At 36.6% G+C, this 16,459-nt stretch overlaps 1 protein-coding gene across 2 annotated transcripts; it reads right to left on the bottom strand.

Moving 5' to 3' along the window:
• Positions 1–1,703: 1,703 nt before the first annotated feature.
• On the bottom strand, positions 1,704–15,891 carry pla1a (phospholipase A1 member A). 2 transcript variants are annotated; one of them, XM_059342583.1, is made up of 11 exons: positions 15,437–15,891; positions 13,349–13,574; positions 11,338–11,515; positions 10,735–10,843; positions 8,765–8,866; positions 8,550–8,642; positions 7,784–7,966; positions 3,937–4,026; positions 3,374–3,479; positions 2,549–2,704; positions 1,704–2,218 (listed from the first exon to the last, which is right to left on the bottom strand). In XM_059342583.1, the coding sequence occupies exons 1-11, from the start codon at positions 15,501–15,503 to the stop codon at positions 2,134–2,136; spliced, it is 1,395 nt and encodes a 464-aa protein (XP_059198566.1). In that variant the 5' UTR covers positions 15,504–15,891; the 3' UTR covers positions 1,704–2,133. The 2 variants fall into 2 exon arrangements, with proteins under 2 accessions (XP_059198566.1, XP_059198567.1); XM_059342584.1 differs by having other exon boundaries at positions 7,784–7,948; positions 15,437–15,889.
• Positions 15,892–16,459: the final 568 nt, after the last annotated feature.

Here is a 16,459-nt window from a genome sequence, read left to right on the forward strand (position 1 = left end):
AACTGAAGTAGATTTGTGTTTCAGCCACATGCTAAACAAAAACAACTGCAGAAACTAGAAGATAAACATGTATTTTGACTTAGATAATCTTACGCTCTAATCCTAACCCTTCCCCTACCAGGGCAGGTGGGTTTTTATGAGGTGAATGTTCAAACTGATAATCTGAATTCTGAGATTGTGAATTTGCATTCTGCATTATTGTTATTTACACAACCTATAATTGTCTTTCATGTCAGTGGAGTTTGTCGTGTGATCATAACATTCCTAATTGAAGTTTTGATGTTTCAACTCTGCAGGAGGTGACAGTGACGGGAATGTACCGCCTCGATTCCTGAGGGGCAGAGCGCCGCTGGCTCCCACCGACACTCCCAAACTGTGAGAACAGCCTCTCCTGGAAACACTATCTACAGTATAGCAGTATGAATGTGTCACATGTCACGTTTTACGACACCGTCTCCTCCTCGCTCTCTGTCCCTGTTCGTATCATCAGTCCTGAGCATGAAGAAGCTCTTCTTTCCCTCAATTTAAAAATGATAATAAGGCCAATAGTCATATCTTTAAACAATTTTCTGCCACATTTTTGGTCCAATTCAGGCACTGCAGACAACAATCTGAATTAAATACTAATGACACCATTATCTTAAATGTCCCTAACCCTAACCCTGGACCTGAGGACAGAGGGACAGCCTTCACCTTACCAGCACAGTAAATGTCTGAAATGTTATTTAATGTAATAAAAAAATGTGATGCTGAAACAGATGGATTTGGTTTTCATCTCACTTATATTTGACATAAAACTATGACTATGTTTGGACATCACGTGATATAATGTTAAATTTAACTTCTGATGTTTGTTTTTCACAACTTTTACTCAGTGTTACAAAGAAAATTAATTTAACCTCGTATGGTCACTACATATTTTCTGTAACTGACTGAACAACTGCTTGAAAATAGGCGGCCTGTGTCATACTTAATTCTTAATCCTTACAAGATCTGGAAAATGTATTTTTTTTGCATTCTTCTTGAGAACCTGCAACTCGGCAATTTAGATTTTCTCTATTTCACTTCCATGATTTGTTGAGCATGTTTAGTCTATTGATCTAAATGCATCATGACTTGTTGCCAAATTCATCTGGAGGAGAACCTCTTGTTTCTTCTTTGGTGATATATTGCTTTGAGACCATGTTTTTCATTTTTCTAACTAATTAAGTATTTCATACACACGTGTTTACTGTGAATTGCATTATATGTCGTGTTATTGACTTGCAAAATACAGAGATGGGACTAAAATTAAGCAAAAACTGTTTTTAAAAAGTATTTTCATGGGGCCAAAATTTCTCCATAAAGTTTTTTGTGTGCAGTGAAAATGAAGTTTGTTTTCTGTCTACTTTGTGCCACATCTGTTACAGGAGAACTCAACACTGAGCTCATAGCACCCTGATTACACTTAGACACTGTGCCCTGTCTCACAATGATAGCATCAGTGCATCACCTACACACAGTGTCCAGTAGTTACAGTACATATGGAAGTAGTTATTTCAACTTAAAACCCCAATCTTTTTTATAAACTTACTCAAGTAGTTTTGGTGCCTAAACCTAACCATGAAGTTCACAATGTTGACCACATGTTTAAAACAGTTTCATTCCAATGTCTAAAACACAAAAATAATAATTTAACCTCTAAACATCAACAGAGAGCATAGCACAGTTACCAATTTATTTCTTAGTTTTAAGAGACAAACTGAAATTAGCACCATTAAAACTACAAGTCTAAAAATACAAAAGAAACCTGGAACATCATAAAGATTTCTGAATCCCCATATTGAAGAAAAAAAGCTAAATTCTTTCAACACTGCAGGACTGAGCTAAGAGTAAGAATTTCAAATAGCTGAAATAACAAATAAAAATTTTCTACAGCCATGATGGTGGAAGTTTAGTGGATTAGCCAAATAATTAAATAGTCAAGTATGACTAGACTTCATGTTGTCAGTTAGTGGTAGAGTGATAGTCCAATAGAGCTTCCTCTTTGGCTCTCTGATCATTAAACAAATGAGAAAATGACTTAATGTGCAGTGACTTCACTGTAGATGCCTTGGGCATTTTTGTAGTGTCTTTTGGTGAAATCTAATTTCTTTAGCCACACACCTGCACAAAGTCGTGTGACCACGGAGCGCCTCGTCTGATGTTGATGTTGTTCACACATATTGGCTCTTCTCGCCTGAAACATAAACATGGTAAAATGTCATTTAAATGTAAAATATTTTATATAATAATAAAAAAATGTAAAAGACAGAAAAGAACACTGCAGAGGAAAAAGAACTGGACTGAACCAGTTCAGGTGGAGCGAACCCTAATCCTAACCATGTGGAATGCCTGTGTTCATTATGAAAGACGCTCTGTACAAACATTTCCTTTTGTGGCAGCTCAACAGAAACAGGCCTGAAAACCATTGTTGATTTACAGACTATAGAAGAATAAAATCTAGGAGGAGGCAAAGAAGCTTGAACAGCACAGTATGTGTGTGCACGTCATGTTTTAGGTACCGTACCTGAGAGAGGGGAACTCAGAGAGGCAGACAGACTTGATGTGGATGTCTCCCTGTCTGTAGAAACGAGCACCGGTGTTCTTCAGCTGGATGGAGTATATCTCACAAAGAGCAACAGGGTGAGACAACACCGTCCTGTACACTGTTGTATCCCTCTGACTGCAACACAAATAAATATACACAGTGTATTTATTACTGAGAATTAAAAAAAAAAAGCCTCAACAGACTGAGGTCTCACTCTTTGAAATTCAAAAGGTTGGAAAATTATCTTTTGTCAACAGTTACTATTTTCATACAAAATATACATTTTAAAGATAAGATTAACCTTCACCAAGGGGAAATATTGTATATTATGTTTAAATGTAAACAGACTAATAATAATAATAATAATAACTACTAGCTAATACAACAAATAGCTAATATTGGTCTAATTTTGCAATTGAATTCCATTCAATGCAAGCAAATAAAGTTCTCCTGAACTCAAGTGAACCTGCACATAGACACACATTTTTGCCAAGGTATGCTACACCTGGAGCTGCGTCTTTACAGTGAAACATACAATACATCTCCTCTAAAAATAAAAGCTGCCCGCTCAGCATTTCAGTAAAAGTTATGGTATGAGGGTGCAGCATCTCAGTCCGTCGTTGAGACCTGCTGTACTGAAAAGGTTTAAAACAGCAGATGATAAATACTAGGTGCTGTACAGAAGAATATGAAAAGATAAAAAGGCATACTAGATAACGCACCCATTCACATTTTTTGGTGGGGGTGCACTTCTAGAAAAGCTGAAATTTAATAAAATTGTGACGTTACAGATGTGGTATTTACAGCCTAAGTCTCCGCTCTGTTCCCAGGTTGTCAGTCATCAGTTTCACCTCCACCTCAGCGCTCTTATCCAGAGGAGAAACCTCCAGCTGCAGCAGGATGTGATGAGCTAAGCAGAGCAGGAAACAAGTGTTTAATACTGACCTAGATCCACCTGCAACATACTTTATATAAAAACTCTTGTTTTGGTTGTTGGCAACAAAGTAGGGCACAATATAAAACAGGAACATAGTGATTAGCAGCTGAACAGCATGGGAGAAAAACAGATTTTTAATATGAAACTGCTTCGTTCCGTGTTTGAACAGATTTAAATCACCAGGTTGATTTGTTTTGGAGAGGAGACCTTAAAACCTCCTGATTGACAAACATTGAAGGCTTCCTAAGTGAGAGAAGCTGACTAATGACTGTAAATTTAGCAATGGTAGTGAAGACAACAACTCCCATGATCCTAAGCTAATTCAAGATACCACAAAACTCCATCCTTTGTTATTGTTTTGATTGAGAGACTGCTTGCAGCAGAAAATTACATATTGTGGGTTTAAGTTCAAAGAGTGTTGCAAACTTACAGCAAAAAGGTGGTGAAGAAGAAGTGAGGAGGAACAGCTTCTGCTCTCTGGGAATAGGAGACACTGTTATCCCACAGTTTTCTGATAAACCTGAAAAACAAACAAACAAAAACATAGTAGAGTAGTTCAGTAGGAGGTAGTTCTTGTGACTCCAGTCACTGAAGGCTTTTATCAGATCCCTATATTCAGATTTCTGTCCATTCCTGATACACGCCACAATAGCAGTGTCGTCGGAGTACTTCTGTATTTGAAGTCCGCTGTGTACAGTGTGAACAGAAATGGAGCCAGAACAGTGCCTTGTGGAGCCCCTGTGCTGCTCATTAATGTCCCAGATAAACAGTAGGAGATGAAGGAAAGATCAACTCCCATCTCTGTGAGCTTGTTTTTGAGTATGTTGGGTTGGATGGTGTTGAATGCGCTTGAAAAATCAAAGAACATGATTCTCACAGTTTCCTCCAGATGAGCAAGGGCACGGTGAAGCATGTAGAGGACAGCACCGTTCACTCCCATGTGTTATTTGTATGCAAACTGCAGGGGGTCGAGTTTGTCTTTGACTTCAGCTCTCAGTAGGCGTAGAATCAGCCGCTCCAAGGTCTTCATGATGTGAGAAGTGAGGGCTATTGGTCTGTAGTCATTAAGTTCAGCTGGACATTTTATTTTTGGTACCGGCACAACACAGGAAATCTTCAACAGTGCCGGCACAAGCTCATATTGTACTAGTTTGAGCCGTCACACAAATTAAAAAGGGCTCCATGTACGTTAACTGTGTCACTGTATCAGCATGTGTTGGCGTGTCAGGGAGTTCAAATGATCAGAAGCTGCCATGTGACAAGACCAGACCTACTGCCTGAGCGCAGCCTGATGCCATTTCCACTGGTCATATTGAGACTTTACAGAGAACAAACGTAAATATGTAATTTATATTTGTATTCCTTTTCATGGTTCAATGTGATAACAGGGGGCACTTCTGCTGTTGGCAGTGGGTACTCTCTGCCAACAGAAACTGTGGAAAGATTAAGTAGCTCAAATTATGAAATTGTGATTTTATTAAAATAATTTATTACCTATCATACCTGAACACTATATGCTGCAGTTAAGTAGCCTCAGAGTGCATGAAAACTATTGAGCAAGTGAACACATAAGTTTAAAGAGGTAACTGAAAGTAATAAATAAAATGGTAGAAATAAACAGCTAAAAACAACAAAAAGTAATGGATAAATAGTAGAAATAGCATGAAGTATTACATAAGCGACTGAAATCGTTGGCTGAAAGTACTGACCAAAGCGTTATAGTGTTAATTGCCTAAAAGTACTGGATAAACAGTTAAAATAAGCTTAAAGTACTGGAAAACAAACAGTTGAAATGGTAAGCAAAATGTAAATAAACAGTTAGTTACATTCACAAAGTAACATTCATGGAAAAACAGTTGAAATAGATAAAGGGTTGAATCAGTTAAAAGTCATGGATGAACGGTAGAATTAGCTAGCTTTAACAAAACGTGAGATAAACAGTTGATATAGTTAGCTTCTCTCAGTAAGTATAGCAATAATATGATTGCTGACCAAAGCAACTTAACATTATTGACCTTTGAAATAGCTAAAAGTAATCAATAAATGGTTGAAACGGTTAGCTTAACATAACATTAAATAAACCGTTGAAATATTTCGGTTCTCAAGTAATAGTGATAAGACCGTTGAACAAACCAACGTAACGTTATTGACAGTTGACATAGTTAAAGTTAGCTAAACTTACTGGATAAACGGTTAGTTAGCTTAAATATAATGTTAAATAGAGTTAAATGGTTGAAATGGTCAGCTAGCTTAAATAAACGTTAAAACGGTTTAAATAGCTTAAAGTAAGAGAAAAAGAAGAAGAAGAAGATTACGGTATTAATCCCACAATGGGGAAATTCAACCTCTGCATTTAACCCATCCTCTTTTTTTTTACAGACAAGTGAACACATCATGCAAGGAGCAGTGGGCAGCACATTACTCTGCCCGTAAGGCAGTGGTTCCCAAACTTTTTCTGCTGGGCCCCACTTTTGTAAATAAAAAACTGTCAAGTCTGACTGTTGAAATAGCTGCTAGCTACTAAGTAATGGATAAACGGTTGAAATGTTAGCAAAACACAAAGTTAGATAAGCGGCTGAAATAGTCAGCTTAAAGTAACGAATACACAGCTGAAATGGCCAAAATGAATGGTTAAAGGCTGAAATAGTTAGCTATAAATAATGTATAAAGTAATGGATAAGCGGTTGAAATAGTTCAATAGTATGTGTCTGCAGACCCGGAGACAGCTGATGCTAGTTAGTTTATGTTAGTCAAAATAACAGTAGTTAAATAAACTGTAGTACTAGTAAAACTAACTATTTAAAATGGGTCTAGATATTCAAAATAAACATTTTATGTGACATTGGTTTTGTTAATGACGGAGAGATTTAAAAGATCCTTCGCTCCTACAGCCATCAGGCTGTCTCATTCTTCAAGAGATTCTACCAGACTAACTGAATTTCCCCTCAGGGATGAATAAAGTAATTTTGATTTTTTATTTTATTTTGATTTGATTGTTAATAACAGTTGAAGTAATGTTAACTCATCTTTTAGTTGGTCACATCATTTTTCTTGAGATGTAACGTTAGTGGACTATTTGCTAAGTATAAAGTTGCATAAAATGGAAATCCTCAAACAAAGTACATAGATTTTGTACTTTGTTGTCTAAGGTTATATTCCTGAACAGGTAATGACAGGTAATGCACCAGAAGGGACATAGTTTGTTTTTACCAGAGCAAAGAGAGGCAGCATGAAATGTTTGTTTTGAACTGGAAATTAAATTAACCAAGACGTGGATCCTGCCTGGACAATGGACTTCTTTTTGCTGAGTACATTGTGATCGAACTGGTGGCTTTTGTTTTAAAGAGTTTTAAAGATGAAAAAACTTTTTTTTACAAATAGCCACTACGGTACCTGTTGGACAGGAGGCATTACTTTACCGATGTCACATAAAATGTTAATTTTGAATATCTAGACCCATTTTAAATAGTTGTATTTCGTCACACTTTCAAAAATAATTGCCTAAGTAATTTTTTTACCAAAATTGTTTTTATTTGCCTAAATCATCTCGTCATGACGCTGGCCACCTATGGTAAAATCGCCTACATCCTCAGTTGATCAGATCATGTGATTTTACCCCTTTAAGATCATCACTTCTTTGACAATTTGCCACATTCATATCAGATAAGAACCCAGTAAAGAAGAGTTAGATGGAGATTGTTTAGTTATCAGTTTAGTTTTAGCAGTGTTTTATTGTTGACACTAATATTGGTAACACTTTACTCTAAGGTGTCTACATAAGAGTGACATGAGCGTGTCATAAACATGACATGGGATGTGTCATGAACATTAATGGCACTTTGAAGTAACATTAATGCTAATGATACTTGTCGTGTCATGTTTCTGAAAGGCTTGTGTGACTCTTATGTAGACACCTTCAAAATAAAGTGTTACCATATCTTGCTTAAGTCACAAAGGCTCTTAAGTTACATCATTTACACACAGTGTTGTTACTATGCCAATAGCCATCCTTTGTTATATCCTTTTTGAGTGAAATGATAAATAAATGTCATATGTTACACTTTTGGTGAAGTTTTTTGTGTTTCCTGGAAAACTTGAAAAAATGAGTTATGCGATTATTTTAACAGGGTGACGATTTGGGGAAAAAAAGGCATGAACAGCTTCGTCACAAACATCATGTTTGTGGAGTGCATTTCAGATAATAATACAGAGTAGAAAACAAGGACTTTATGTTTCAAATAATCCATAAAAGTAGGCTCCTGCGTGTGTCTTCTTACCCACAGTGGGACATGTCCCCTTGTAGATGGCACAGTCCACGCAGCGTCCCTTCATGAAGTCCTCATAGCTGTAACACGGGATCCCCACCAGTGGGCACGAGCCGTTGAGCGCGCTCATGTAGACGTGCAGCGCCCTCATGTGGTCACAGATCACATAGCCATACACTGGGAAGTACACAAGAACTGACAACACACACATCCACTGAGGGAGCCAAATGTCTGCAAAAATTATATGTATTTTAATATGTCCACATTAAAAAAAGGGCTCAATCTGTTCATGTATGACTTGGCCATATTTTAAAAAAAAGAAAACAGACATAGCTGCTCTCTTCCTTTTAACCCCCAGCTTTTTAGTCAGTGGTGGAAGAACAACCCCAATACCAATACTACAGTGCAGAAATACTCAGCTACAATTAACAGTATTGCATTTAAGATTTTACTTCAAGTGAGCAAGTATTCCTCGTATTACTCATTTCAATTACTCATCTAATAGCTTATAGAGTCTTAATCTACAATAATACATCAACACGTATTTGTTGATTATATTACATTATTGAATCTACAAAGTATCTAAAGTTGTAAAATACATGTAGTAAGTAAAAAAGTATAATATTTGCCTCTGACTGATGTAGTGGAGTACAATTATAAAGTAGTGAAAAATGGAAATACTCAAGTAAAGCACATGTACTGCAAAATTTTACTGAAATACAGTAGTACTTGAGTAAAAGTACAGTCCACCAGTGCTTGTAGTGAGCTCTGAACTTACTTGAAGCGAACCTGGAGCGAGCACATCCAGTCTGGTCTTTTCCTCCGTTCAAAAAGAAGTCCACATGACCGACAGGGATGGAAATCCCAAAATCTGATGCAGGAGAAAACCTCATTAATACTGTCCACATCCTGCTGTCTGTAGTATTTGAATGACAATGAGAAGAATCAGCATTATTTTAAGGCTTCATTGTGTTTAATTTAAAGTTGTCTCACAGTCAGAGTCTGTGTGGATGGCATCAACAAACTGAGCATCAGAGGGGTCCAGGCGGTCATAGGTGTCCGCTCCTTTAAACATGGGACCAGCAGGGTCGAGACCTGGACCACAAGGACAAAGAAAACAGAAAAACAGATATTTTATGCTTCTTATGTGCCACCAGGATAAGGCTTCACAGCATCACTTTGCAAAAAAAAACAGCCGCAGTTTTTAGAAACCAGAGATGCATGACAACAGCAAGAGAAAGTTGTATACAGACATTGGAGATATAGAGTGAATAAATGCATTCTTTTTCAAAAACACACAAAAACCTCAAAGACACAAAAAATAACTACAAGGGCAAATACAAACACAAAATGTTAAATAGGTACAAGAGAGAGACACAAAGACCTCAGAGTGACCCAAAAATAACCACAATACACAAAATTACAAAAAAGAGACACAAACGGCTTTAAAGAGACACAAAATAACTACAATAAGGGCAAAAACAAACATAAAGACACAGACATTGACCAGAAAGAGACACAAGAAATCTCAGAGAGACACAAAATAACTACATAATAACACAGGGCCAACAACAACAACAACAACAACAACAACAACAACAACAACAACAACAACAATAACACACAAAAAGACCACAAAGAGACATAGAAATAAGACACAAAACAACAGAGGGATGTGCAACGACTACAAAGGGACAAAAAAGAACAGAAAAGGGGCAAAAGCATCACAAAGTCTGTGTCTTGTTCCTATAAGAAAGCGAGGTCTGTGCTCATTGTCTCAGAGTCTGTCCAGGATCTCAAGTAAACAAATTGTTTCTCTAAAATAACATAATCTTATAGAGCTTTTCGTAGGAAAACAAATGCAAATTCATTCAGGGATATTACAAGAAGCTCCTGAACTTTCTGGTATTGAAAGGGAGCTTTAAAGACCTCTAAAAGCAGCAAAAATGATTGTTTGTGGTGTTTTAAACATTTATTTTTAATGAGCAGATTCCGGTCAGCAACTGTGCTTCCCCACTCAGACAAAAAGACCTCATATACGAGTGAAAAGTGGCGCATTGTGTTGGCCGGTGTTTTCTGGGGACAAGCGTCTCCACACAGCTTCAGAGAGGCTCTTATCAAAGTGCTGTTGTCCTTTTGAAGAGCCCGGCTCATCTTCCCAAGGTCACACTGAAACACATTCATAGCCGAGAGGCTCTGTGAGAGACTTCATTGTCTGGCCTGTTGTTCTGTAGAAGAGTCACAGCAGCTGCCACCTTTTACTTTTTCATTCACAGGCAGTATCGCAGAAGGCCTTGTAGAACCTGATAATGTAATAAATTCCCGATAATGTAATAACCCCAATAATGTAATAACCCCAATAATGTAATAAAAATCTGCACTTGAGTCCATTGAAAATGTAATAAAACCTGATAATGTAATAACTTCCGGATAATGTAATAAAGTGCATTTCCCAATAATGTAATACACTTTTTTTTTTTTTTTTTTACCAATAATAGAGCTCTTGAGCTAGTGTTGCCTAGACAGTATCACCACTTGAACCCAAGTAATGGGTGGTCTGCTGTTAAATTATTACAATATTGGGGAATTATTACATTATCAGGACTTGTAAAATGAAGGCTAACCTGATAATGTAATAACCTAAATTATTGCGAAATGCACTTTATTACATTTTTGGGAAGCTATTACATTATCAGGTTTTATTAAATTTTCAATGGACTCAAGTGCAGATTTTTATTACATTATCGGGGTTATTACATTAACGGGAATTTATTACATTATCAGGTTCTACAGGCCTCCCTCTTGGTTTTGTTACTTATCTTGCAAAGGAGGATTCTTCCAATTCAAGTGGTTAGAAAACTTTTAATTATGATATTTAAATTAACTTTTTCTTCACACATTTTACAAGAAAAAGAAGAAAAATCCTTTTCTTTTATGCACTCATGGAGGAGGTCTGGACTCACCTGTGATTCGTCCTATCTTCCCCTCAAACAGAGTCCCCACAAATCCAGCGACGTGCGCCCCAAGACTGACACCGATGAAGTGGAAGGACTCCAGTTTGCAGCCATGTTCCTGTTAAATGAGACAGTTTCAAACTTGGGTAATTTTTATTTTCACCTTCCACCCCTTCCAGACAAAAATGTAACTACGTACATTTACTCAAGTACTGCACTTAAGTACAATTTTGAGGTACTTGTACTTTGCTTGAGTATTTCCATTTTAATGTAACTTACTTTTGATACTTTAAGTACATTTGTATTTCATTTTTGTACTTTAACCAAAGGGATCTGAATACTTCTTCCACTACTGCCCATAGGTTTTTTGTAGAAGCAGCTTATTATGACCCATATCTACATTTATTATAATTATGATGGGAGCAAAAGAGGAATTCAGGTCACGTTGTATCAAAGTCTGGGGAGGAAGTTGGGCTGGATGGATGGGTCATATAAAACCAGGACTTTGACCCAGGGGACTGCTGTTTGCAATAAGCTATATTTAAATGTCATGAAATATACCACGATAATACCAGCAATCGAAACAGAAGCAGTGTTGGATGTTTCTCTCACCTGCAGCTGGTTGATGAGGACAGAGATCTGCAGAGCCACGTCTTTGTAGTTCTCCACCACCAGATTGTAGGCGAAGGAGGCACCGTAGACCCAGTCCACCACCACCACGTTCACATCCTGTGCCCTGAGCAGAGCCTGGGCCAACTGCTTCACCCAGGATGGCTTACTGCCCAGAGCCCTGCGGGGAGAAGATGCAGGGGAGGTGGGAGAATGTAGGAGAGGGTAGATGGAACCAAAGATCAACAAATATAACACAGCCGGTTTCTCCCAAATTTAAATGGTCTTAGCTACCAGATGAAGCTTCAAATTGATCATAAATCAGTTGTGCTTGTGCAATTATGGATTACAAAAAAATAAGATTGGGGGTCAAATCATTTCAAGTGTTCCTACTGTTTTATGTTTTTGTCCTGCCTCTGCACAGGAGGGAAATGCATAGAATTCGTTTTTTCACCTTTTTCAAAATGAGTCATGACCTATTTCTTGAATTCAATCTTTATTCTCTTATCTTAAATATATAAAAAAATGCATAAAAAACATTTTTAAAAATGCATAAAAAACATTTTTAAAAAGTTTAAAATGCTTAAACAACAATCATGAACCCTAGGTTGTAAGCAGAAAAAAAACAATACAATGCACAATGCTTAAGTCAAATGTAAACAATGAGAAAACTTGAGAACTGCAAAAACCAAGCGAAGGATCTGAGAGGAAAATTATACAACAAAATTTAAAACTACAACTCTCATGTTGTTTGTTTACAGATTCTTTTTTTCATTTATAGCATTATAATTTCTTGCCAATCATTTCACATCATCAAATCCTGCTCAAGAAGCCCAGGGGTAGTAGTGCCAGCAAGCTTTTTTGTGATTTAGAGATAAACAACTTCCAGGCCACCCTGAGAAGACAGATGTATAAGTTTATATGTAGACTGCAGGGGTCCCAGAATAATCTTATTATACAGTTGAACAATCCAAGGTGTAGTTCTGGGAGTTACCAGTCCTATATGTGGAAACACTGGTATTTGTGTCCTTTATAGGAAGTGTATAAGCACTGTTTTTTATATGCCACTTTTTACTGCTATTATTTATTAGATGCTTTTTTATTGAATTTGCATAAGCACTTTTTTTTATATTAGGTGATATAACGGCTTTTACACTGTATGTTTTTTTAATGTACTGTATGTGATTGCATGTCTATTTGGACGTTGGCGTCTGCAATAAAGTTTTGAGTGATTGATTTATTGGTTTATGTTCATTGTTTGTGTATCATCTTTACAGAGTGTTTTATTTTATTTTTAAGTTCTGGTATGTTGTTTGGTTTTGTATTTTCAGATTATTGTTCATCTAAATTTTTGGGGTTGTCAGTGTTTAAAAACATTTTCTTAGAACATAGAAAAGATAGGTTGTAATCATAAAATCTTACATAAACACATATTGTGTCATCAATAAATTAATAAGCCATTAGCCTTGATGAACACTTTTCGGCTTCTTATATATCTTACATACTATATATGAAGTATTTGGCCCAAATTGCCTTAAAAAAATGAGTCTAAAATGTTCCCTTTTTCTGTTTTCCCTTTAAAGCTGTGGGGACCTTCCTAAAATTCACAGTCAAGTTTTGTGAGGTTTTAGGTCTCGGGTTTAAAAAAAAATTCCCTGAAAACTGTGAATTTCCAGAAAGACCAAGATTCAAATGGTTTGCTTTTGTTATTATTTATTGAGAGTTAAACACTCTAAACTGCTTCATCGAGGCTGTGTATGATTAGGTTTGACTGTCAGCAACCAAACATCCCACCGACTATCATCAGATTCTCATGAAAATGTCACTAAATCCTGATTGGTGCACCAAAATTCATGACATCATCATCGTTTTTAAATTTTTTTCATATATAAAGCAAGGAGAAGAGCACAAATAAAGGCACAAATAATCATATCTGTCAAGAGAAATATCCCAAACTGTTGTGACTGTATTGTCTCATTGAGGAAAACAGGACTTCCAGGTGTTTCCTCCTCACCTGTACCCGTGGATGATGACCTTGGTCGGACGGGAGATGTTGAAGTAGGACGACTGCTGCTGTGTTTCAGTGAGAGACTCCTGGTTGAACACTTGAGCGCAGTCGATGTTCCTCCTGGTCAGCAGCAGGTACTGGACCTGCAGCTTGACTCTGTGCCGCCGGTACTCCTGCCAGGTGGTGTTGTTCAGGTCAGCACACTCTTCATCTGTCTGCTTCTCCTCTACACCTGGTGACGAGAAGAAATTAATCTAAAAAACTGTTTTTTAATATGGAACAATAATATTGTAACCATTTATGACCATCTGAGTATTTGTTGGAATAAATATCAGCATCACAAAGTAGACTACTTGAAATTTGCTATTTCTTTCTCACCAAAAACACAATTTGGTAACACTTTACAATACCCATCATTTATGAATGGCAAACAGATAGTTTATTAATGTTTAATCATCATTTATAAACCGTATATAGGCTATTTAGAATGGTAAATACATAATTTATTAATGTAACTAAACCTAACCCTAACCCTAAAAGTTTAGTTGGTTATTGTAAAGTGTTACCCACAATTTAATAACATGTATTTTTAACCCATAAGAACCCAGACCAAGTTATCCTAAAAGGATGCGTTCTATAAGTGAACCACATAGAACACATTTCTGATGATTTAAAAAAATACTACCCCTAAATATCAAAGGTCTGTGATGTGACATATACGTTACATTGGGTGTTTATGGTATTTATGTTTATAATATTTCTTATTTTAAAATAAAAAACTAGACACATTTTCTGCTTACAGAAACACAGATTTGCCTTTTTCTTTTGCATCTCCACAACATTTATCAAAATTGTGACATTAATAGGTCTGTTTAACAACAAATCATTTTTCAGATTTGTTTTTAAGTAACAAAATAATAATAAATTAATCATAAATAAAAACAAATAACCATTTGCCTTTTTGTTTGCATCTCCATAACATATATCAAAATTGTGACTTTATTATTGTTCAGGAAATATGGTCAGAACAAGTTAAATCCAATACAGGACATCCTATTAACGGATTAGTATTGTTAAATGTAATTTAACCTTAGCCTGGTAACAAAAAATAAGCTTTTTGAAATTAGCTACTCTTTCACATTTCTGTTTCCAGTCACAGCCACATTTTGGAGAAGTCACTTCCTGTCACAGTCACATGACTGTCACCACACCAGGGTGTTGAGTATGTGTCACTTAGGGATTTAATGAGTTAAGGTGAAGCATAAAGCTAAATATGGGAGATTCTAGAAGATTTAAAGTGTTTGTTACACGGGTGTCACCATAGGTTCTTATGGGTTAAAGGAACTATATGTAACATTTTCACATTAAAAGACCACATATACTACTATGATAAGTGGCTCATGCCAGCCACCAAGCTTATGCGTCCAATGATGTTATAACGTTAGAATAAAGTTCAACACACTCATAAAGTTATTTTAGCAGCAGAAATAAAGCTACGTAGAACATTTAAATGTTGTATTTTTCTGTTTGAGACACCAAGACCTTGAAGAAAAGTCCATATTCAAAACTTTAGCCATTTTGGAGATTTCTGTATTTTCTGCAACTGGATGACAAGCACTTCTGTTCTATAAACTGTTGAGGAATCCTCATATTATCTATATATGAAGGAAAGCTATGCATCCTTTGAATGCTAGGTTTCTAGTTTGTGGTTGAAAAGATTCATGAGGCTGTGATTATCCTAGAGGTCACAGCAGCTCATTTTATACACTGAGGACAAGTTTCAAGAAATGCTCTCACTGCAATTAAATAACTAGTTTGGGGACTAAAGGTCTTTGTTTGAGTGTATTTATATTGTTCAATGTTCATATTTGAAAAAATCCTATAAAAACGACATTTGATGTTGAGCTGAAACTACAAAAGTCATCTGTTTGTGCTGTGAAATCATGTAAGATTATCCATTTATTATTAGAGTAAGATTAAAATAGCTTCCTAACAGAGCTAAATCCCTTTCTTTGCAAATATGTTGAAAGTGTCGCATAAAAAATACCTAGAAAGTGATGCAGAAGAAAAAAAATCCTGAGCTTCTTCACTTACCGACCACCAGTGAAGTGATGCAGACTGTGAGCACACAGAGGAGGACGCTTTTCTGTTTCCGAGGCATTTCTCTGCTGAAACAGAGTGAATAACTGCCTGGGAGCTTTAGTAGGTGCTTAACGGCGCTCAGCTGCTCTTTTTAACCCCAGATTGGTAGATGCAGATCAGCTTTTGGCGTGAGAAAATCCTGGCTCTGTGCAGTGTTGTAACTCTGGAACAACCAGTCAGACGTCAACTGCTAAACAGCTGGCATGAAGCAAAGCAGGAATCCATATTAAACAGTCCAAATGTTTCTAATTATGGTTCTCTTCTTTTAAAGCGCCACAGAAATGTCCTTTAAGTCAGTCATCACAGTCAGTGGGTGATTTTTTTTCTTCCCAGACTGTGTTTGTATTTGGCCAGTGAGTGGTAGAAGCTCTTTGCTTGGCGGCGAAGCCATGACCTCATTTGAGCTCAATGGCTGTTTGTTTGAAACGCTGGACTCTGGCCTGGCTGGCTGTGTGCGTAGCTGTGTTTGTGTGTGTGTCACAGAGAGTGAGGAGTGGGAAATCAATCAGTTGCTGATTGATTGTTCCACTTTCAATTCTGTTTTGCGTAATCAATGTGTCACATAGTGTCAGTATTGATTTTTAAAAATGTTTTGCTGTGTCTTATCTTATATCTGTAGGATTTAATTGTAGCATTTCTGCAAGGAATTCTACAAACTTTAGGTGGATTTTTAGTGTGAAGATGAACAAAAAAAATACCTCAGAAGCAGAAGTCCATGCAAAAAATCTGTGGTTTTATTTATTTTAATTTAAACCACAAAGTCACAATGACAAAATAGAGAAGAAGAAAAGTCCTGGCGAAAAAAAACAGTGAATAAGACTGAAAAACTCCCAAAGAAAGAGAGGAGTGGCTTTATATACCCACCAGGCCCCGCCCCAATAGGACTGTACCACTATTAGGATAGGTAAATCAGAGAGGGGTATTTGCACTTAAACTTCACCTGAACAGAAAATGTACATTCCACATTGATTTGAA

The sequence above is a fragment of the Centropristis striata genome, chromosome 10 (genome assembly GCF_030273125.1).
Source record: "Centropristis striata isolate RG_2023a ecotype Rhode Island chromosome 10, C.striata_1.0, whole genome shotgun sequence".
Taxonomy (NCBI): domain Eukaryota; kingdom Metazoa; phylum Chordata; class Actinopteri; order Perciformes; family Serranidae; genus Centropristis; species Centropristis striata.